General features: G+C 29.4%; 2 protein-coding genes across 3 annotated transcripts; both read right to left on the bottom strand.

The window, feature by feature from the left end:
- Nucleotides 1-436: 436 nt before the first annotated feature.
- Nucleotides 437-3425, bottom strand: LOC113873522 (transcription factor bHLH111). The gene is made up of 7 exons (XM_027511676.1): nucleotides 3087-3425; nucleotides 1788-2523; nucleotides 1578-1700; nucleotides 1397-1468; nucleotides 1206-1271; nucleotides 692-730; nucleotides 437-601 (listed from the first exon to the last, which is right to left on the bottom strand). The coding sequence occupies exons 1-7, from the start codon at nucleotides 3392-3394 to the stop codon at nucleotides 437-439; spliced, it is 1509 nt and encodes a 502-aa protein (XP_027367477.1). The 5' UTR covers nucleotides 3395-3425.
- An 11918-nt stretch (nucleotides 3426-15343) lies between these two features.
- LOC113872535 (peptidyl-prolyl cis-trans isomerase CYP21-4) lies at nucleotides 15344-20231 on the bottom strand. 2 transcript variants are annotated; one of them, XM_027510161.1, is made up of 8 exons: nucleotides 20017-20231; nucleotides 19341-19502; nucleotides 18512-18551; nucleotides 18254-18304; nucleotides 17836-17921; nucleotides 16631-16756; nucleotides 16357-16507; nucleotides 15344-15891 (listed from the first exon to the last, which is right to left on the bottom strand). In XM_027510161.1, the coding sequence occupies exons 2-8, from the start codon at nucleotides 19490-19492 to the stop codon at nucleotides 15805-15807; spliced, it is 693 nt and encodes a 230-aa protein (XP_027365962.1). In that variant the 5' UTR covers nucleotides 19493-19502; nucleotides 20017-20231; the 3' UTR covers nucleotides 15344-15804. The 2 variants fall into 2 exon arrangements, with proteins under 2 accessions (XP_027365962.1, XP_027365964.1); XM_027510163.1 differs by having other exon boundaries at nucleotides 19341-19497.
- Between the last annotated feature and the right edge of the window lie 5529 nt (nucleotides 20232-25760).

Below are 25760 nucleotides of genomic sequence, written 5' to 3'. Positions count from 1 at the left end.
TTTAATTGTTTGTTAAACAAAAGCTACATCAATGAAGATTAAATTAACACTAATTTATTATTATGTGAAATTTTTTTATGGACTTAGATCTATTCATAATATATATAATTTTAATCAAATTTAATTAATAAATTCTGTAATTAATTATTATAAATCTTTATTTAACAAAATTTGTAAGTTTTTCTAACATAATCATATCATTTTAATTGACAATAAAAAATATACTCATCTTTGTAATTGAAGAACCAAATTACCGGTTTATGCATTTGAAGGCTAAAAAAGACGTGTTTACTAGTATAACCCATGCATTACACTAGAGAAATAGTTACTTTGACCATGATATATATTTTATTCACTAGACCTTAATTTATAATTTTCCAAGATTGAGCAACTTACGTGTACATTCACATACTATATATTTGACATGACAAATTTTTCACCTATACAAACATCCTCTATACGCTGGTGTCCAGTAATCTGGTCCACTGCTCTCTCTGTAAACTAGAGGAGTACATGAAGTAGGAACCAAACAAAGACCTCTACTCCGAAGGTCTAGCTTTGTGTCCTCCTTGTCTTTTCTATCCAAGCTTCCCCATGGTTCCTTCAATCCCATGAAACCAACGTCAATAGGGTTAATTATTGCCAAGAGTGAAAATCTATGACTTTTAAAAGAGACGGAGAATTTTCTTACCTTGTGAGCATTAGTCTTCAAGTAAGGGTTGCTCAGTAGCTGCAAAATATTCATGAATTAATGTAACTGTAAACTCAGCTAAAGGAGTGCGTAGCGCAGCTGCTATTAGGTTATAGGAAATTTAAGTCTTTATCGTACTAATTAATTAGTCATAGTCAAGAAGGATAATTGTATTAGTTAGTTATGGTTAAAATATTTTGGGGGGTTTAAACTGCATCTTTCTTCCACGTTGTTGTATGTTGGAGATATCCAGTGATTAAGCATTAATTTCTAATAAGGTTATCTTTAATTTATTTTATGTTTCATAGTGCATGATGCTCATGAGATTGAGGAAAATGTGCAATGGTTCAATGTACGTAACATACTTTTATTCTTTTAAGACGGAATTTATCCAAGACGTCTGCTTTCGTTGGCATTATAAAAGATATGAAGAAATTAAGAAACATGAACAATAATTGTATATTATATAGTTAAATAATGCAATGAAAGGAAACTTTTCCATAATGGTACCCACCTGGACTTGTTCTTGAAGAAACTTTATGTATCCTATTGCTTCAAACAGCACAGATGCTGTATCCGTCTGAAATTCAAGAGAGAAATTGATTATTATGAAGTAGGTAGTGAGAAAAGTAGAGCACTTATTCAGGGTATATATATAAAGAAGAGGAAAAGAAAAAGGGGCCTGTTAGTGCAATGTGTAGTAACCTTTCCAAATGGAGACACAATTTGTTGAAGGGCTGTGATCTTGTCCCCTAGCTTGACTTTGGGGGCCTGCACCTTTTAAACAAAAAATAGAAGTTTCTTAACAGTGCACAAAAGTAGGTTTCCCACTTTCTGCTTTTCTTTATATTCATGTTAATGTATGGTATTTTATATATATATGTACCTTTGAAGAAGCTGTTGATGCATCTTGCTTAGGCTTTTTCAAGATGGCTTCAGAAGATTCTTCAGATCTTTTCTTCTTTACTTCACGTGTTGTCCCCTCTCCTCTTCCATTAATAGTTCTTATCTGCATCATTTCATATGATACATATTTCATAAACAAAATTATGCAAAAGCTTTGTGATAAGCCATAATAATTGGTTTATAACCTCACCTGTGACGGTGTCTGAAGACCCTGCTTCTTTGATTCAGTTAAGTTTAAGTACTTCATTCTAGGCTTCTGTGCATGGATTCCAATAACTGGCCTTCCTAGTCGACTATTGAAGGATATGACATCTGAGAAATTTCTTGTGCATGAAGAAAGATTGGGCAACCCATGGTAGAATTTGCTACTCTCTCCTACTGAAGGACTATTAAATCCATTTTGATATCCATTTGTATTTAATGATTTTCCAAATACTGCTCCTGGCACTTCACTTGCATGATACTCTTGCTTGACCTTCATGTCATGATCATAGCAAGGAAGCATTCCAGAATTTCTACTTGCTCCTCCAAGAGAACATGATGTGGAGTCTCCAAAAGGCTGCTTGAAGTGATCAGATTGTGGGAAGTGATCCATGGAAGAACTCATAGACATGTTGTTTGTTTGTGGATCAAAGTGGCCACTAACTTCTGGGTCTGGTGGGGCAATAGACCAAGTGCTTACAAGATTAGATAACTTGGTCAACCTTTCATTATTCTCAATCATCGCCTCGCTAAACCCATTTAAATTCTTCTCAAAGCTATTGAATGAAGCTGAACCACTATATTCCCAACTGGTGTCAAGTTTCTTCAAGTAGTCACAGGCTGGTTGAAACATAGTGTTTGTAATGTTTTTTGATGATAGTGCATCCAGAAAGTTCTCTCCAATTTCTTGGCTGTTGTGCAACTCGCCATTTGATCCAACACCTCTATAAATTATTTGTTTAAAAAAATTAGTTGTAATTAAACTAAATGAAAAACATATCAAATCAATATTAATATTTCGTGCACAAATTACGAAAAACTATTTCATATATATATATATATATACACACACACACAAGATTTCAAAGATAATAAAACAGATATATTACAGTTATATAAGTTGTATACCTTATAGCTAGTGTCCAAGAGGGGTTTTATTGGTGTGAGCGAAAAGAAGAAAAACAAAGAAAATTAAGATCATAGCTTTATAGTATGAACACACAGACGATTTGTTGACTGGAGTAGCGCACATAACAGCTGTTAGATAGTGGAAAGCAAAAGTCTAGAAGATTATTATGAAAATCAAACATATACAAGTACCTTAACCCCTTCATAATTAGGACTTACATATACATATTATCCATGCCTACCGCTGTCGATTATAAAGCCATAAACATCGAATTATATTTATTTTTATAAGTACTCTAAATACTCTCATTCATATTACCTATATTTATTATTCCATTTATTAACTTATTGTAAAATCATTACTAACATACAAACTTACGATAGAACATGACTCCAAAGTTGATTATCTGAAGCATGTTCTCCCATCAACTCGTTGGAGGAAGGTGCAGGTGGATCAACGAGTCTACGAGAGGATTCAACAGTGAGGCTTGAATGGTTGGAAGCATTAGTGAAAGATGTGGAAACAGATATATCCTCCTCACCAGAAGAGGAAGAATTAGGGTTTGGTTGGTTGTTCCATGCGTTATTAGTATCGTTCCAGGAAGAAAGAGAATTTGCCTGGAGATACCACCAGTTTAGAGGGGCAATAGTGGTCGCAAGTGTGTTCCCAGCACTTTCTTCAGTCATTTCTCTCTCTAATATCTCTCAAAATTTTCCTTCTTACTCTCCCTTTTATTGGTGGAATGTAATGGAGCTTGCTAGGGTTGGATATATAACTCTCTTTGTTTCTTTGTTGTTGTGGTGGGGATTGCTCCATTTTCAGTGACGTATAAGTTTGTAGGTTATATCAATTATAGGGGAGACAATAAAATATGCAACCTGAGTTTTTCCACTAACGTTCGTGGGCAATTATTATATAAGGGGATGGGCCAGCACGAGTTTGGCTTAATGTTGGTAAGCATGGTATTTGGGGCTGCTAGTTTTATCATCAATATATAAAGCTTGGTTACACATTAATTTTGTTTTGTATTACTTTCATGTTAGATAATGAAAATTATACATCATCTCTCTCTCTCTCTCTCTCTCTCTATATATATATATATATATATATATAAAGTATAAAATAGTAGAAAATATATTGATTCACAAAAAATAACAACTCTTAATATTATTGGTCACAATATATCTAGCTTGCACTTCCTTTCCTGTCTTTCGTGATGAGTATTACCGCTCATTCCATGGGAACAAATGGTTTTCTTTAAATACAGTAAAAATTTAATAGAAATTAAACTTGAATTTTCTAATTTGTTAAATAAATGATATAATCGTTTAGAAAAGTGAAATATAAATTTTTTATTGAATAAGAACTCACTATAATTAGTTGTAAGATCTATTCATTAAATTTAATCAAAATCATATATTTTTCTTTTTAATATTTTTATATCATATTATTTAATAACATGAAAAGATCCAACTTTATATAAATTAACGTTGGGTCTATAAATAAGAGCAGAAAGTGTAATTTCGCATACAATTATTCATGCTTATGTTATGTTTATAATTACTTTTTTATCAAAAAAAAAAAAAGAAGATGGGATCTACCAGTTCTAAAGAACTACATGTAATCCCCATCCTTGGCATAGTATAGTTTATAAATATGGGTGTGGGGTAGAAATTGGGCAGATCTAATGAAGTTCTTTTGCGACGATTTTGACCCAGTTTGGTTTGAGAGTGGAGATAAGTTATGGTTCATGAGAAGAACTTAATTTTAAAATCCTTTTGTTCAGAAAAGGTAAGAAAGTAATTTTTTAAAAAGTTTATAAGTACTTATGGAAAAATAATTAGATCAAGAAAACTTTTGAAAAAGTTAAGTGTGTATAGCAATAGGTTTGGTTTAATTTGTTTTTTATAGATATTTATTAAGAGATTTATTTAAAACTTTTTTTTTGAGAAATGTAAGTAAATAAGCTTATACAAGAAAAAAAAAATATTGAAGCCAGATTTTTTAAGTCTAATTAATGGATTTGACTCCTGTAAAGTGAGAAAATAAGAATATATTTACTGCATAATTTTAAGTCAATTATATCTACATATTTCAATGAACAGTGAATATAATCTTCCTTTCTCACTTTGCATTTTTCCTTAGTTTAGAGGAGCTAAATCCCTAATTAAAAGTTGAAAAATGACGTGTTACTACTACTTACTAGTTATAACCATTAATCATTGACATCCCATGCTCTGTTTTTGGACTCGTTGAATATATTTTTCATGTCCATTTGACTAAATTGAGCTTGTAGAACCCACCAGTAGCAATGTAGGTGCTGTGTGTGAGGAAGGATCAATTTTCCAAACACAAACCTTATATGTCTGTTTTTGGGGTCAAATGGACTTTGCTCACCACTCAAAAGTGCCCTGGGCCTTCATTTGTTTTTCCTGGTTGCAGGCACTCAAACTGTTATATAAACAGGCATAGAAAGAGTTGACTAAAAAATAGGTAAATAAAGAGCAATAATTTTCATTTGACACACTATAAAATAATCATTTATTAATACCTTTTTATTCAATTAACATGTAAATTTTCATTAATAAATTTTCATTTGACACACTAAAACAATCATTTATTCAAATTCAACCAATTTTTGTGGCATGTTGGTATGGTGGTAGATTTTTATTTATTTATTTTAAATATTTTTTTTTAAACATATCTAATTGAAATAGAATTGAGTTATTTTTTAATTGATTAACTTTAAAACACTTCCAGTTTAGTTTTAAAAAAAATAATTTCTTTTAATATTTAACTATAACTTTACACCATTTAATTTTTACTTGTTTCAAAAGATACATATACTATTACTGTTATTGTAGTTACAACTTTTAGTACTATCACTGTGATACTTGCCACTATACCCACCATTATTTCTCATCAAATATTATCATTATAATTATTGTTATTGTTATTAGTGTAATTATCACAATCAACTAACACCATTATTACATTATTATTACTTTGGTGTTGTGTTATTTATTTTTGTGATTATCAATTATAAACTCTAATCAATACAAAAAGAACCAAACTTTAAAAAGTTTTAATGATTTGAATTTATAATTTAAAATTAAAATTCACAAAAAAATAAAAACTAAAAAACACCAATACTAACCTCCAAAGCCATAATCAAAATTTCTCACATCTTTTGACATAACAAGACAAAGAACTAAGCTCAATTCAAACCAACCCAACTCTGTCTCGAGGTTCAGGCCCATAAAAAGTTAGCAAAGGCAAGAAATCTGAAGCCAATTTCTAGTCCCCATTCTTACCAAAAATGAGTCTTTAGAGCAGAGGCACAATTCCATTTTTTTAATCTCATACCATTATAATTTTAAGCAACTATTCAACGAAACCTACCTCTTTTTTCCTTCCATGTTTGACATCATAGCCTCATAGGAAAGCTAGCAAATGTGATGTAAACTCCGACCATAAACTAGAAACATCGTTCTTCAATATGCTTATATTATAATTAAACACTTTGGGTGAGTACCACCCTTTGCACTTACCTTAATTTCAACCACTAGTTTTGGGGAAAAGTTTAACTAAAAAGTCTAGTAACAATTGATATGGTAATAAAGCTAACATCACATATTCCAGTTACAAACTTACAATCCCGTGTTGCAGCCACAGTTCTTGATTAGAGCGCAATGCACATTCCTGTGGGTGCAACTAACATAAATATTTTAATCTGCTTAATTAATTGTGGAAGGTATACCATATTCCTTTTATCTTCACGCATTTGGAAAGATTTTAATAATTAAATAATATTTTCAAATTATTTTTAATTTCTAAAATTATGATAATTTTTAATTAGTATATTTAAATTTGAATTATAAGTATAAAAATTATATGCTGCTAATCCTTATAATTGGTAACAGATAAAAATACACTGTTTTCATTAAATACAGAAACTTAAATAGCTATTTGACCTAATTAAATACTTGTTAGATCCAGTCTTAATATAAATATATAAGCACATAAGCTTTATCCCCTGAAGTCAATTCAAGTAATTAAACTCTTGCAAGGTATACATACTTGTAAGACATATTATAAGCTTTCCTTAACAAATGGATGTGTGTGTACAACCACACACGTACATAAGCTGTGTTATTTTTATAGGATTCAATTTTATCAACTGCAGAGTAATTGACCAAAAACCTTATAGCCAAAAATCAAGGAACTAATCAAATAATGAAGAAGATGTACCAAATAATCATTACTTAGTTTTGTACATATTGTGGTTAATTTCAAAAGAGTTTGACCTAGCCAATGTACTCTTTGAAATTGTAGGGGGTTTTAAATGGATAGAATCCTTGAATCCTAAAATTGATTTAAAAAGAACTCATGAATTTGAAACTTAATTGGTCTTTGACTCCGAAATAGAATTTCTTGCTCCACCATCAGAAAGTTAGATAGGTAAGAAATGCGCGTGTGCAACATGAGTTAAACAATATATATAGAGCTTCGTAATACATGAAACGTTTTATTTTTTGTTAACCTACCACCCCACATCCATGAAAGTACGTAAGAATAAAAGAAATGTGGTAGGCTGGTGAAAGTTACAATTTTATTTTCTCCTTAAAAAACATAAATTCAAGTGTTTTCTTTATCTGTGAATTGAAGACCATTGGCTCAACCAGAAAGTAACCTTTTAGTTCCTGCACTAGCCACACCACTACAAAGAGATGTTCCTGAGCCACATAATCCATTCACTTTACAATGAAATTAATTAATTAAGATAGAAAGCAAGCCATAATAACCAAATAATTAATCAGTATACTTTAATAGCTGTATTTTTATTTTGAAAGATATAAAAGTTGGATAGGAGACCATATATATATATACGTTAAGTTGATAGGTTAGGTGGCTTTATTTTAATATCATGTCCATTTGTCATACTGTTCAATTAGAACAACTGATAACCATGAGAGGGATAGCTAATAGTTTAATAGTTTGGTCTAATGATTTTTAACTTGTAGCTTAAGAAATGTAATTCGCTTGTGCCACGGGGAAGAAAGCTGCGAATTCCATGACAGGGACGAAAGGGGTTGCAAATTTCCTTGTGGAAGATGTGTCTGATACAATAGGTGTATTAGATTGAAAACTATCATGGTATATATTAATTATTTAAACTAATGATATTATAAAATGACATTTATTAAGAAAAACATCTATGTTATTGTTATGATTGTGTCTTTATTTAATAAAAATTAAATTATTAATATAAATATTATATATTTCTAATATGCCAAATATTGATGATTCATGGTCACAGGTATATGTGAAATTTATGATTATTTGAAACCATATGAAAACAAATATATATATATATATATATATATATATATATATATATATAATTTTGTGCTAATTACACAGGTTTTTCCGTTCTTAGAGTTTATTTCTAGTTTTTATAATTTTTATTTTTATTTTCATTTTCTTTCTACTCTAGCTTGACTAATTCCTTTTCCAATAGATTCGTGAGATCAAATATGCTCCCGGTTTCCAAATCAATTTTAAAAATATCTCAGCTAAGTGTGACTATTTTAAAAAAATATTCTATTCTTATATTTTATTTTAATAATATTTTAATGTATTTTTCTTTATCTATGTTTAATTCTTATATCACTCATTTTATCTCATACTTTCTTTTCTTCTCTTTTAATCTTTCCGAATTTTAAAATTATAAATAAGAAAAAAAAATTAAAAGGTAGCGGCCACAGTTAAACATGGTTAAAGGAAATAAACAATAAAACAAGGGTAGCTAAATAAAAACCTACGTCTTTCTTACCATCGGCTATAATCATGGCGGTTTAACATTTTTTTTAGGTGCCTAATTGAAAAAAAAAATTATAAAGTTTAATTAAATATTTAATTCCTACAAAAATTGTATTGATTGAATTTAGTTTTTATGAAAATTAATTTTTATCGTCGACAAAGTTTTGTTAAGTAATTAAATAATTAAAAAAAAGTATAATTCATCACTGTTATGTAGTATTTTTGAACATTTAACACGTATTAACTGGAAAAATAAGATATTTAGCTTAAAAGATAGAATGAGTTGGAGCATGTAACTCTAAGTCATGCAAGTAAAAATAAGTTATTTTATCTTTTCATCCAAGAATTTTCTCCTTAACTTTTCAATTCTATGCATAACACAATAGCAACTTTATTTGGACATATGCATTATATTCTTATAAATTTTTTCAACCACACATTCAAAGAAGTTACACAAGTCCTTCAACTTAAAATTCCATCCAATATAACAATTTTTTTAAATTATAATTAAATAACTCTATTTTTTTTGAATTTTTTTACCATTATTTTTTATTTAAAACTTTTGTCCTTCTGCTGCCTACTTAGAAGAATACAAAATGAAATTCAAACAAAATCGAGACACAATAACTTCTAAATTACGGTTTTTAAATGTCACATGCTCAAATTACTTTAATAGTAAGAGTTATGAATTGATCTAGAAATTTTTAATATTTTTATTTTTATTTAACATCAAATAATATCACACGATAATAATGAGTAATCCACCTATCATTTAATAAAACTTATTTAATGACTATAAAAATCAATTTTTAATAGAATAAAAAAGTTTAAAATTATATATTTTAACAAATTTTTATCAATTAAAATAGCAGACTAAATTCTTAATTAAACTAAATTTATAATTACTAAAGATATATCATATTTTCTTCTTTCACATAAATACCAAAGCTAATCGTCATTCTTATAAATAATAACAAAATATAAGAAAGATAATTAAGAATATTTAAATCAAAATATAATAAAATAATATTAAGTTTAATATGATTACCCTTTTATAATCAAACTTGTTATTGATCTATAATATGAAAAAGTATATAATTAAATCAGATCAAAATTTTCACAACGCCAATTCAGATCAATTTTTTTTAGCAGTGCACTTTGATTATGATTTTTCCGAATATCAAGGCATGGAATGTTGGAAGTTGACCTCAATGAAAGTGTCGTACTAAGATTGTCAAAATGAGGGCCTACCACGCTTCTTTATAATTTCAATTTCGACTTCCATTCATTCCATAAATCAAGCTTTCAAATATTTTTCGATTATTATGTAAGAATCTAAGATAAAAAGAACACACTGACGTTAGATTTCCTCCCCCGCCCCCCCCCCTAATTAAACAAAGCTAGAAGTTTTGTTTTTGCTTTTGCTTTTCTTCTAAGTATACGCTAGATAAAAGTAAAAAATTATATATATATACACACACATATGAGGACACAACATATTTAATTTAAAGATAATTTAAAATGTAAATTTTAACTGATAAATTTAATTACTCATGGGCTAAGCTGGAATTGCGAGTCAACTCTATCACTCACAGGCATCGAATTAATCTGAAGATGCCGTATCTTCCCTCCCTCAGTTACCTGTTTAAGTGTATACCATTCCCATCTTTCCTCATCAATAAACATTTTATCATCAAAGTACAATAAAAAAGAGCGAACTTATAATTTTGCAACTCTCTAAGATACAAAAATTAATACCTGAGCAAGAGTTAACATTCTTGAAATTACTATTCCTTCTAAACTGTTGAAAAGTTTACGCTTAGAATTAGTACCTATTTACTGTCATCATGATAGCTAAGCATCCTTTTTTAAGCTCAATTCTTTTGAGATCAAATTTTTTTCCCTTAAAGATTGTAACCTAAGGCAGCATGAATAATATGTAAAAGGTACGAAGCATGCATCTTTGTGTCTACAAGCTACATATTTTTTATCTATTTAAACTTTTAATAGAGCTAACTTTAGATTAAAAAAAAAAGTGACAGTTAATCACAAGTACAAAAATGTATATTATGAAGGCTAGTTTGATTTCGTTTTCCTCAAATTTCTTCTCCCCTTGGGTCAGGGGTGTATGATTCCACGAACAGCGGGGTGTATTTCTCAACAGCCCATCGAGTAGCATTATGCCAAGTACTCAGAATCTTAGTCATATATCTAGATCATCATCATCATTAGGTACGACAAATTTCACAAACAATGACCTTCCTGTATAAAGAACAAATTAGGTGTGAATATAAACAAAACCCTTCGATACGAGTGGCTTGAACCAAATTAGATAAGGGTATCCAATAAACGGAGTAATAATGGCCAGTTTTGTCCTACCTTGACATGCTTTAAACACTGTAATCTTCCTTTTAAGAAACGAATTTCAATTACTAAACCGCCTTTACACATGTGAGTAGAGAGCACGAGTCCTCTACTTTTCAATTAAAAACATATTTTGGATGGGACAAGTTTGGATGTGGCCATTGCACGCGACCCTTTGAAGTAATTATAAAAAATATGGCAAGACTTTTTGGAGATTGAAAAATCCAAACCAAAAAGAATTGTTAAACTAGAATAATTTGTGGTCTAGTGGTGCTTGCTTGTCTACATTGTATATTCACAACTTATAATAAAAGCATGTTGACCTATTTTCTCTTTGTGGAGGAGTTATCCCGCATTGTTATTGAGCTTTTCATTTGCTTTTTTCTATTGTGATGTGTTTTCTACTTTCATGTGGGATTCCTCACACTTTTGTTCCAAGTCCAAATTCCACTAGGAGTTGGGTGTTGGTGGAGGATGGCCTATAAAAATAATAATAATAAATCTTAGCTACTCCCATTTAAAGAGCGATTAAAATCTCATTGGGCTGCCCCTGATGTACTCTTAACGTTCTTGATGTCGATGTTTTCTGGAGAAGAAAACTAGCATTAATGTTTAGCTTAAAGTTATATGCACATATATACATATATTATTCACAGAGAAGTTAAAGTTGTTAAGCTTTTTATGCTGAGTGGGTTACAAGAAAAATATGCCGAAACGAATTTCTTCTCTTTCTCTTTCTCTTATCCTAATATTCTTTATAGTGTGGAACATTACAATTGGAGAACTTGTTCCCAAAGTCTTAGTTAGCACTGAAAAGTGATTGAACCGTAAATAAACATTTTAACTTATTTTTTTGTATGTCTAAGTTAATAAAAGTTTATTTTAAATAAAATATAAAGAAACTACTCCTTTATGTGAAAATTAATGAATCTAAAAGAAAATATTAATCAGTATCAACACTAATTAAGGTATAAAAAGTTATTTAAAACTGTAATAATACAGTTCTCTATACAGATTTTTTGTGAAAAGTTTAGTCATGTATATACAGCTAACAAATTTTTTATGCAGATTTTCGTTACCGATAATCTTATTTTTCTGGCAAAATAAATACCAAATCATATTAGAATTCCGAAGCAGGACATGATAATCCCTGTACTACCTGCTCCTGTTGGATTAACTTTGTTATGTCTGTAAAAGTGAATAAATTATTAGAAGGAAAAAACGTGACGACATTCAACAATATTTCTCTCTACCATTTCGTGTGGCGAATGCCTTTTCATCGTTCCAAGCAGTATACATCACATATATCACTTTACTAACTGCTAACTGGAATCCGTTTAGACAACATATTATATGGTCATTGATAATGCACATTCACATCTTCCTTGTTCAGAAATTTTGCATATATATATATATATAAAAGTAAAATTTTCTTAGGCTAATGTAAGTTTAAAAATTCTTATTCTTAATTTGAATCTTTCATTTAATTTACATCTAACGAGTTATAATTTATTACTTTACTAATTACAAGATATAAATTAAATGAAAAGTTCAAATTGAGTGTAAAAGTTTTTAAACTTATACTAGTACAGGAAGATCTTTTCTCACATATATATATATATATATATATATATATATATATATATATATATATATATGATTTCAAGAGACATTTTATATTTTTTTTTCTTTTTTCATCATATTATCTGTAGCATTTTTTTTTTCATTTTATGTATTTTTTTATATTTTCATTATATTTATGAGTATCTATTTGAAGTGTGTACAAAATTTTATCCTTTTAAATTAAAATACTTTAATAATATACTCTTTTAAATAATTTTTTTGTTGTTAATTTATTTTCAAAACAGTTAGAACACTTATTTTATAAAAAATTTTTTTTTAAATAATCAATTAAGAAAAGTGTAAAGAGTGTAGCATATTCCTAACGCTCTATTTTAAACTATATATACAAACCAGGAAATATGCATATCAAGAATGGCAGATTACCTTTAAGCATTAAAGGAGGTTTTGACATGTCAAAACCCTTCATATATATTTAGCTTGTTTTCATCCCCATAAAGAAAATCAGCAGGGTTTTGACATGTACTGCATACCTTAACACGTTTTTTTTTAAGATATCTCTTTGTGCAAATTACGACGAATTTCTTCCATTAAAGTCAAACGAATTAGGAACTGTGTGTTTCTTAAGTGCTATCGTTCCATCACTGAGCTTAGCCTCCACTATACTATGAACAGACTTAAAGTACATCGATTCACCTGCCCTCAACAATTGTTCATTATCCAAGCCAGATGTCAATCCAGTGGTTTTGTGGATAAAGTTGGTATCAAGATCAGATAGTTAACCACATCTGATTAATATATACGTATTTCTTTTATCAATTTAGTCGAGTCTTGTAATCACGTTATAAGTTAACAGATAATTGAATTCTTTAAAAATGTTTATTAATGCCGATTCTATTGTGTGTATGATCATGTTTTAATAGTTCTATGTTTAAAAATATAATAACTTTTGATTGTGGGCGAATATAGTAATACTGTGAGTACACACCAAAAATAGTCACAATGCTACCGTCCTATGTATCATTTTGACGACACGTACGTTTGCTATTTAAGTATGTCCATACACTTATTATGACACCTAAATCTCACTTTGCCAATTTACATTAGTTATTGTAGCAGTATTTTTTTTTTAATCATTATTCTAATAAGAAGTACTAATGGCACATTAACCAATAAATGAATAGCATTAAAATTTAAAATTTAAAGAATTGACTGATAAATTTAATCATTTGAAAAAACTACATAAATTAACAATAATTGTAGATACTAAGTTATGGTTCCACTAAAAAATAAATTAGCCATAAAAGTTTAAGTGGAATCATTAATGTGTACAAATAATACACAAATTCAAGCCATTTAAGTTGACACTCATTTAGTGGTTTAATCCATGAATTCAAATAATAATATATGTACATGAATTTTACCTAGTAGACCAATGACGTTCGTTGCAATAATAAACGCGCAAAGATTGGTGATATAAGATCTCACATTTCTTTTCTGCTGTATTAAATTGTGCAAGTCTTCATATATGATTATCTAGCATTTCCCTTAGATTTGAAACCCATATGACCTACAAATAATAATTTAGGTATATATTCTACGCAAATCTTAAGTATTTGTGGTATTGTGTTTTAGTTAAAATTTAAAATTTAAAGTTTTCCTTAACAACTTACATTCTAAAACTCAATATTAAAAGTCAACAACACTTATTAAAGTAGAATTATAATTTTAATTAAAGAGTAATATTATAAATATTTAAAGTATATTATCTAAATCTTGTTCTAAAAAATATATAGTAGAAAAGATTTGCATTCCACTCTAAAGAATGAGAACTCAAATTTATATATAAGGATTAATTAACAAGAATCCCGTGAATTGAACTGATATTTTTAAATTAAACAAAAATTTAAAAATATTTAAAATTTAAAGATAAATATGTGTAATAAATAAATAAATAAATTATGAAGCTTAGTTTTAAAGAGAAAAGACTGGATTTATTTTTTGTAAATATTTTTAAAGTATAAATGGTTAAAATTTGATAAAAGATATCAATGAAAAAAATTCAAAATAACAAATTTCCACAAAAGTAAAAACAAATGTTAAATAATAATAATCTATACCTCAAAAGAAAAAGATAAGAAAATGCAAGAATAAAAAATTAAATTTATGATATGATACAAGAATCATAAGGTGAGAAGTTAAGCATACATGTAACAAAGACCCACAGCATCATCATCATTAGTTCTTTCGTTTTTGGTCAACGTAAGTTTGAGAAGGTGAAGTGATTTTTTTTTGTTATAATTTGTGTCAAAAACAGGGTGCAAAGAAAAGGCCCAGAAAGAGAAAAGGGCCAATTTATCCTTAAATACCCAAGGTGAGTTACTTTCTTAATGGCCCAAACACACGTGTTCGCTCGTTGATAAATAACACGTCCTCTTTAATCCTCTAATTTCATTAAAAAAACATGAAATTAGTAATCCCCCTAGACACACTGTAGAACATTTTATATAATTTTTTAATTTCAAAATACAAGTTCTACCATTAAAATTGGTGTTAAACATAATTAGCATAGCCTGAAGTTCCCCCCGTGGCACCACCTTGTGCAAATGAATTTACAAGAACAAATACGACACATGTAAGTATCCTCAGAATCATTTCACTACAAGAATTTTCTCCAATCATTGATCTTCAATATTCATAAGTTCGGTTTGGTTTTGTCATGTTGGCTAACACAAACCAAAGTTGGCAACCTTTCATTTTCTTAGACATGATCCTACCAGAATATGAAATGTTACGTGCGTGGCAAATTTCTTAGAATCTCAGAAAGAGAGGATAATTTGCGTTATCATAAAAAAAGAGTCAATCAACCATAAATGGTTACGGCTTTTATAATCAAATGGAAATGTGGGTATCAATTGTTAAAAAGGTTACAGAATCTCCCCACCAAATTATGGAAACACGAGATAAATGAACTGCCAATATAGAGTAATGCCAATATAAAAATGAAAAATGTGATATTACCAAACCTTACAAGCAAAATGCAAAACCCTGCCTACACAACCTTCCCCTTCCTCCCTCCAAAGAAAAAAGAAAACGAAAAACAAACAAATAATGGCAGGAGGTAAGAAAAGTAGATTGCATAATCCCTGTGTCAACAACTAAAAATGCAATAGCAAAACAACATCAAGGCTCAGACACTTGATAGGATGCACCCCAGGTGAGAAATTCTAAAGGTTCATCCCTGTACAAAAATATTTGACCAGTGTACCAAAACAGGATATTGGCAAAGTATCGCAGCTCATTATGCTCTTGGTCTAGCAGAGTGCCTTTAGATATTGTGTTTAAGAGTCACGTCAAGTATCCCAATAGATATTTTAGGCTTGTAATGTTCATCTGTATCCACTTCTTCAATTTCCTGGCACAGGGTACAAAAGATTCAATAACAACCTTAATCATGAAACTTCATTGGTGATTGTTGCAAATTTTGCAAGTATTAAAAACCATAATTTCTCAGATATAAGATACGTGTAATATAACTGATATTCAAACAGCTTAATGCATTTTCATTCCAAACACAACACAGACGTCAAGATTTTACAGTACCTACCTTCTATAACCACTACTGTCTTTACTACTTAGTTTTAAAAATTCATTATATGTACATGCAAAGTGATAATTCTAAAATATTGGTTTTGAACAACACATTTAACTTTGATTTATTGTTTGAAATCAATTTTAGAAAATGTAGAAAACCTAGTCAACTAAAGGGGAAAAGGAATAAGGAAAAATGAAAAGGATAAAATAAGCAACAAAAGGAAAGAAAAGCATATTTCCACACACAATATAGCAAATATAATGAGAGGAAAGTAACTTCAATCACCTGAACAACATCCTCTCCCCTGATGACTTGCCCAAACACAATAAGCTTCTCATTTAGATCTGGTATTGGTGCAGTTGTAATGAAAAGATCAAATCCTTTGTTGACGTGTTTTCCCTTGGAAGTTCCAAGCATGAATGCTTCATGTTTCATGCTAGTTAATCATGACAACATATACTAATTAGAAAATTATACAACTAACTGGTAGATTATCACTACAATTGTCTATGGATATTCATCAGAAGCTTAGATTGCAAGACAAGAAGAATAATAAAACCTTGTATGGTGTTTTCCTCTCAAGTTCCAATCTTCAGTAGCTGTTGTTCCTTGGTTATCCCCTGCCTGAATCACATAGTGCTTAATTACTCGGTGAAAAAGCATCCCTTTGAAGTGCCCTTTTTGACTGCAAAACATTTGTAGTTTATGTTGGAGGCATAGGCAGGTAGATTCAGACCAATTTCATGTAACAAACAACTTATAATCAACACACTATGAACACAAACAGATAGCAAAAGAAGTTGGACAAATATCAGTCCACCCATGGAGTTGTATTTGACGGAATAATTATCATACATATCATCATGCAAGGGCTAGCCCCACAAACAGCAGTAATACTCAACTTAATTTTCACAACTGTCACAATCTTATGGCTTTAAAAATCTATATATTCCATGAAAAGCAAGTCTACTTGCATGAAGCTGAACGTGCATAAACATTTAATTAACTAAACTACTAAAGTAACTTGTCCATATAAAATATACAAATTTTATAGAACATGTTAAACAGTTCCTATTGTTGAAACTTTACCAAATTGACAGAGAGGATTCTGAAGACCTGTGAATTGTGAATTTGTGCTGCCCAAGACTGACTGACCTAGTACTCTTATTTACACTAATAATTGGTGCTACACATACTCTACATATATATATGATTGGACTTTCACTGATAAACAATGTTGTCTACCGAGAAACTAATGCTGAAACATAGTACAGCATGCTTCAATCGACCAAAACCAGAAAATGATGTATGGTGATATTATAGAGAAAACTTTAAATCTTAAATGATGATTTCAGAATCAGTTGAGATTGAAAATTTGTAAAATTTAAATTATAAAGTGGGCTAAATGAGGACCAAATTATATTTTATCTAAAATTATCAGACACGCATTATGCAATCAGAATATATTACCGAATTGTACAAAAACAGGCTTTATACCAATTCATTCAATTTCATGTTGTTAAAGATCATAGACAGAAGGTAAAAAGCAGTGTAAACAACTTGAAATACTTCAATCACCCAACAAAGATCAAATTTCCTCTTAATGTCTATCATGTAATATCAATACTCAAACTTAACAATTTCCTCTATTACAACCACAAACCAACCAAAAACAATAACAGACAAAAGGAGTTTGCAAAAATCAAACCCGAAACCATTCAGTAGCCTCCAAATTATAACTTTGTGGGAAAACTAAGCACTCACCATAAGTCAATGAATTCATCAACAACTTCAGGAGCTATTTCCTTGTGCAGTTCTATTATTATAGAACCTTTAGAGGTATTTAAAACCTATAATAATGAAGAAAAAAGAAACCATCTTATAAGATAAAAAATTTTCAATCAACAAGACTTCTAAACTTCATTGAAATTCAGGACTTCTTTGGTTTGAGAACATATTTTTTGTTTTCACAAATAATTACAAAAATGCTAACTTGTTATCCCTGTTTTTTTGTATAAATGAAAACAGGAAATAAAGTGAAAACAATGTGACAATTTTGTAATTATTTGTAAAAACAGAAGATAAAAATAGAAAATATTTTCTCAAGCCAAACAAATTCTTAACTTGGCTAGAAAATGTTAAAAAACAAGAAATTACTGCAGTCCAAAAAAATGAAACTTACGGCATATCCAGGTAGCTCTGTTTTCTTGGGGTCCGCAAAAGTATTTTCACCCTAACAAAAAAATAATTGACTAAGAATAATTCTATTCATAGCTGAAAAAACAATTGACTTGGTCCCTATCTCAATTGGTAAACTCGAACACAATTTGGACCCTTCATATAAAATGAAGCAAACACTTGACGGAGGTACAAGATGACGAGTAAATATAAAAGGAGTGAAGAGTTATGAAAAGCATTTAGGATGAATTAAAGGATGTACCTCAGAGACTGACAAGTGATTTTCCGATTGCAAACTTGACCTGAATGCATGTAAGAAATGAGTTGTTAGGTAAGAGACAATGTTCTTCTGAAGTTCCTAGTCTATATGAGAAACTAGAACACATCATGTTCCCCATCAAAACTCAACATTTATTATAATGACCTTACCAGAAGTCATATTACTTATGTTTGTTCCATGTAAACTCATCTTGCTAAAATGAAAATAAATTTAAAATGTTCAATGGAAGAGCTATAATAAATGTTCAATAAACAATCTTTGCCAGCGATAGGGAAAAGATTAAAGTGACATCAGAATGACGCTAAAAGTTCAATTGACGCAACACATAATGTAGCAACACACTCTTTCTAATACACTTGTTCCTATTAAGTAAAATTCACATGGCAGTCCCACTAATTAATAAATGAAACACATAAAATAGGGGGTAGGACCCTCGTCATTTAGCAAGACCACATGAATTCCACCAAGTAGTGGGTGTGTTGAAAAGGTTGTGTAGAAGTGCGTCTTGTTGCTAGCATTTCTCTCGCCACAAAATATGAGGAGAGCTCAATCAAGATCAATAAAACATAAAATAAACCCCCTAGAAACAAAGTGAAAGTTTCTGACATTCCTCTATCTGGAAGCAATTGAATCCAAAATATCATCACTCACATTCATGCACTACTAGTTTAGATGAAGCTTGAGCTCAATTTTGCCAAGAATAAATTTTTAAGACCTTTTTATCATTTTTTTCTAGGAAAATTAAAATATATCGCATATCATTCTCAAACCAAGAGCCGTTCAAAGCCAGAATAGAAAATTTTTCACTAACCTGTTGGACCAATGCCTGTATGTAGCAAACAGGAATAATGAAATCAAGACAACGATCAAAGCGTAAAACAAAACAGTGGTGGCGCTTAAGCGAGAAGGTCCCTTCTTCCTTTTGCTTTGCTGTAACAGAGCCTGAGGTTTGATCCTCGCCATTTAGCCTAATCTTCAGTTTCAATGGCATCATCAATTTCCAGTTAATAAAACGAAATAAAAGGTTCGGTGTGAAAAAAAAAAACTATTCAACCAAAAGAAAATTATTATGACTATAATGACAAACACAAGATAAAAACACTAAATTCATTCAATAGCAATATCATCCAAATCTTATCGTTAACCTAAACAAATCAAACACCAACAAAACCCCAAGGCACAAAGTTTGAAATTTCCAACATGTCCAAAAATCTTGAAACTTATGCTCAATCTATAGCAAGAATTTCCTCTCAAAGAAAATCAACATCAAGAAAACCCCATAATCAAATACAAGTTAAGATCCAACAATCTGGAGACAGTTGCCCCCACTACGATTTGGGCAAAAACATAAACTTTATTCCAGACCAAGAAAAAATAAAGAAATTAAACAATACCCATTAATTATGGGAAACCAAATATGGCATAAACCTTCACCCACCAAATTTGAACTTTTTAATTTTTTCGTAGAAAGAAAAAAGAGAAAGAACCTGCGAGGGGAGGTGGCTGAAGCAGAGGGTCAAGCACGGAGCGGATCGAAGAGAAGTGAAAAATACGATGTTGGATTTAGAAAAGAACATCAACGTGTGTGTTCTTCGTTTCAACGATGATAGGAGAAAATTAGGTACAAGATTCCGACCAGTGTTTTCCAAACTTGCCGTTTTGCCGTGTAATTTATTTATTCAACTTAGAAAGGAGAATCCACGGCCAATCAAAATAAATATATATAATTATGAAAGGATTCAATTTTTATACGGAAAAGATGAAATTTCTTTATCGCGTTCAATCAAGTACCGTTGCCGTTGGGTCAATAAACAAAAGTTAATTATCACGCTGTTCCAATTGTACTCCGTGCATAAAACTTTGTGACTGGGTTAAAAACATGGATTAAAAAAATTATTATAAATTATAGTAAAACTATATTAATAATAATTTTATTTATTAAGTGATATTGATTATATGAATTTCAAGATGTTATGCAGCTTGATAAAAAAAATTAATTTCTTAAAAATATTATTTATTATGAGATTTTTTTAATAATTCTATTGAGGGTATATTAACAATAGTCTTTAATAGTAATTAGCATTTACCTAAAACTTTAATGTTAAAAGAAGACTTCGAGTTCAAATTTATATTTATTAATCTCAAATAGATAAGTAAGATTTGAACTTATAATTTATTAAATGTGAAACTAATTTTTCCCCCTGTCAACTTCTCAGAGTTCACTATTTTAATGGTGTAGCAATACACGCTTAAGTAATGGAGTGAGAAAATTTTCACTGATTGTTTAACAAAATTAAAATCAACTTACAAGAATTTAATTTTGTAAAAAAAAAATAACAAATCATGATTTGAATATTCATTGAGAGAAACACTTACATCCAGTGCTCTATCTTATCTCAAACATAATCGCCTCTTAATATAGATACAAAAAGACATAAAAAAAATAGATTTTGTTTATTTAAAATTCAGAAATAATTGAGTTATTATTTTTAATTTTCTAAAATATATTAAAATAAATACATTTTTGAAACTAAACTAATAAACCTATTTAAAAACGTTTAATTTTTTTTCAATTTTAAATAAACACATCTTAAGTTTGATTTTAATTTTAATAAACTAGTTATGAAAACTTGTGTTCCATTAGTAGAGTATTATCTGTGAAAAAAAGTTGTTGTTGGTATTTCTAAACTGTATTATAATAACATTTTTAAAGGTTGTAATTTATAAAAAAAATAAAAAAAAAGTATAACTATTATATTTTAAATTTATTTTTAACCGAAAAAGTATTTATTCTTTAAAAATACATTGAGACCTTTCACTCACTGTGAAAAATTCACCCGTCACCTTTGCATCCTTTATTAGGAGTTTGGGCCATGTCCTAGTGTGACCGATCATCTTGTTAGATTAACTGCTGATCATCTAAGTTAATACTTTACCTATTTGCTAATTAGATGTTGGTCTTCTTTTTGCTCATCAACCTATGGATTATCAGTAATCATTCTTCAACATTGTATGCATATTCATGATGATGATTTAGCTAGTTTTGATCCAATTCAATAAAGAAGAATGGAACGTAATTTGACACAATGGTGTCATTCTTTTTATTCTTTCATGGAATATAATAATTATGAAACTAATCATGAATGTGATGGTGATGCTTGGATCAACATTTATTCTCATTTTTTGAAGTGGCATCTCCATTTAGCTTGGATTTGAAGAAACTATAACGTTACTAGCTTAGGTTTGAAGAAACAATAATATTACTTGGATATAATTATCGCATAACTCTCAACATTATTATCTATTTCTATCTCTCCCTCTCTCGTTTTTATTCGTCTGCATCATTGGTGCATGATTTTCTACCCATAAACATATAATGTTTATCTCTCTTTTATTATGTATGATATTACTCCTTGTTGGATGTATTATCTTCTCCTGATTGTTAAATATTTTTTTTTATTTTATTTTATAGCTAAAAAAGCTGATAAAATTACCTGTAAGTAAAAATATTAAGCAGCATAACCAAGCTTGGGCCCAGGCCTCAGATTCACAATTTAATCGTATATAACAACATATTATGGGTTTTAATTAAGGTACTTTCTCGCATTACAATTTTTTAATCGTGTTTTGTGATGAATATTGTTATATTTATCACTATATGTTTATTTTTTTCTTAAATCACAAGTCCTCTACTATGGATCATTATGTGTATTTTAATGAAACCTCCCCTAATTATTTTTCTCTTTTGACCAAGATTAAAGAATTCTATCGTAACTTCATATAGAATAGTCATAAAAAGAAATTAAACATTTATATATAGAAGCAAATGAATTATACATGCAATTAGTTTTTTAAATTTATTAAATAACTAATTATGTGGGTAATTATATTTCAAATCAATTATGACATAGAATCTATCTACGTAAGCAATTTTAAAATTTTTCTCAAAATTTAAAAAAAAATTAAGATTATGAGAATGAAGACAAAAATATTTTTATATTCGGATATCATAAATAAAATTTAGCTTTAAGATTATAAAAGCTATTTAAATTGCAAAAAAGTACCAAATTATTGAGAAAGTTTTGGCGTATCAAAATCAAGCTATGATCAAAATGTTAAAAATAAACAAGCTTTTCAAATAAGATTTTTTTATAATTGTAATATTAATAATTCTTAATGTAATCAGCCCATTTTTAATATAAAAAAAATATACCATATCATAAATTTAAGAAACGTTGTCCTTTAAACGATTAATCTCTCAATTCTCTAATTGTAGTACTACTGCATAATCTGCATTGACAAAACTTCATTATAACCAAATTCTTTGGTCAAATTAATCATTGAGAAAGTTATGTACCTCTAATTTTCCCCCAAGTTCTCCACTTGTAGATAAATTTCAAAAGCTTATAGCTTACCCACCATTTAGATAACTCTCATTAGAAAAATGGAATAGTATCAATCTCTTCTGTCACTCTATTTTAGTAATAAAGATAGGGAAGAACACCACTAGTAGTATTTGGTATTTTTCTTTTGGAAAAGATAATTGGATCAAAGTTCAACACTTCAACTCTATTCAACTGCCTAAGCTGACAAGTATTAACAAAATGTGGTCCTTGCCACGACAGAACAGAGATAACGAAAGAATAAAAAAAAATTGCTCAAGATTAAAAGAAAAAAACAGAGAGACCTTGTAAAAGGTATGAAAAGAAAGAAAGAAAAAAGTGAAAAATAAAAAACTCTCTCATTAATGAAAGGAGAAAATTCATGGGGAACAGGAAACCCTTCACTCATGAATGGTAGAAGCCCTCAGAGGAGAGACCGTGTGAAAGTGTTCGTTTTGATATACATTTTGATGGTCCTACGTGGGATTGTTTTGCATGATCAGCGTTGTTTATGTATACACAATTGGACAAAAGACAATAAACAACCAAACAGCAATTATGATGATCATAGTATAATAAATTTAATTTCAAAAAGTATAAACTATATTAGTCCAAAAACAAATTTTTTCTGAAATAATTAATAAATCAATTTTTTAAATTAATTTTTTGAATATATTTAATTCTATTTTTAAAAAATTAAGTTTCAAGTCATTTATAATTATTTTTAAGTTAATTTATGAAAATAGTAAAAATTTTTGGAAGTGCGAATGAAAATAATGCATTCTGACCGAATTCAAGCCCAAACGTGCACCTGACTATTAGCCGGCCCAAGCAGACTAGCCCGTGGTTACAAAACTCTCGATATATAATGGCCCAAACCTTCGGATTTCATTATTTTTATGTTATATTTATGTGTTGACCCAAAAAATAATACAAGATATGTGTGTGTATATATTAAATGATATCAGATTTTAAATTTAGTAAAATAATAAATTTAACAATATTTTATATAAAACTAAAATCAAAGTATTGAATTTTAAATTTTTATAAAATAAATTAGATGTATAAAATTTCACACAATCTTAAAACAATTTATGCTACACCATCCCGCTATTTTAAAAATGTATGATAGGTCATTAAAAATATAAATAAATAATTACTATTATATTATATATCTATAAATATTTAAATCATAATATATATATATATGAATTAATAAAATTTACTTTTAATAATAAAAGTTATTAAAAGTGTTATTACACTAAAATAGATACTGGGCGTCATTTAGGGTGCATTTGGGAATATGACTTCATTAAATTTGGCCATATAAATTATTTAAAATAAATTAAAAAATGTTTTAATAAGATATATTAAGTAACTTCTTATAATAAGTTTAAAAAAAATAATGAAAAGTATAACGTATTTCAATAAATTCTCCACAATGTTTTCTCAGACGTTCAATCAATCCTTTTACACGTACATATCAGTAAGGGTTGCGCCATTTTGAGCAAAAAGATTGATTTTTCCAACTCATTGTGTGCTGCACAAAAAAAATGAAAAAATAAAAATAAAATCTAATAGTAATTATCATCATTGAATCATCCATTCTAAAAATTGGCTTAATTAGGCATAATGGTAGGCAAGATACTCTAAAAATATTAAAATTTAAACATTAGAATAAACATTTGCTGGAAAAGCTCATTTTCAACAGTAACCATTTGTGAAATCCATCTTCACGAACAATGTCATGTTTAGTAAGAGAAACACAATTATTATCATAAGACTTATCATTATTTAAGTTTCATTAATTTTATTTTTATGCCCTCTACTCTGATAACATGATGCTTACTAACATGAGAAAATAGCAATATTTAAGTTCCATTGTAATGTTCCATTATTTATGCAAAGAGATAAAAAAAAAAGATGAGATGAGAAAGCAGTTGGGGTTTGATTTGTGGAGACAAGGGAGGAGCTTAGGTAAGAAAAGAAGAGAAAGGGCCTAAACTTGGTTATTAATGGGACAGAGGAAAATGAGGGAAGGTAATGCGTCGGTGATAAAGAGGATTGGTGAGTTAAAGATGGCTGGAAAGGCAGTCTGTAGACTGTACTAGGCAGGAAGAGAGAGATGGGACGAAAAGGGGCATTTTGGGAAGTGCAGGGTATCATTGAGGAGAGTCTATCATGGTTTTGGCGTATATGAGAAGAGAAGGGTACACAAGGCAAAGAGGTGGGGTTGGTGTCCTATGTGGTCAAAAGAAATTGACTCAGACCCTTTGACTGTCCCTTGTGAGTGAGAATGGATGAGCACTCTCTGCCCTCTGCCACACTTGTCAGCAACTCCTTTCCCCTCCGTGGTACCCCAAAAACCATCTTCCATTCCCAAAATACCCCTTTCCCTTCTTTCCCAATTATCTCTCAACACCAACCTAACTTCCCACTATCATGTCTATTTTTATTTTTTCATACACAAATTGAACAAGGATTAACGATCTAATCTATGTTACAAGAGAAACAAACAAATGTAATTAGACAATAGACATAAATTAAATTATATATACATAACAATCACCAGATCAATTGTGTCCCAATAAACAATCAATGTTAGGCTTGGTTTCTCCATCAATGAATGGAACATATATCATGGATCGATCATAAATCAGCTTACAAATATCATGTGGAATCAATTGGTGAAACTGACTCAAAAATACTAGACAGGCAACAATTGAATTTCAAGAGATGGGGGTGAAAGAATGGCCAATAAATGTTATATGATTTTCTGAATCACATAATTAAATTAACTAGCTAGCTAGGATCAGAAGCGCATATTATTATATCATGATGCATATTAA

Source organism: Abrus precatorius, unplaced genomic scaffold, assembly GCF_003935025.1.
Source record: "Abrus precatorius isolate BTA unplaced genomic scaffold, Abrus_2018 Scaffold7, whole genome shotgun sequence".
NCBI classification, from domain to species: Eukaryota; Viridiplantae; Streptophyta; class Magnoliopsida; order Fabales; family Fabaceae; genus Abrus; species Abrus precatorius.
This window is presented reverse-complemented; position numbering and strand designations above follow the sequence as displayed.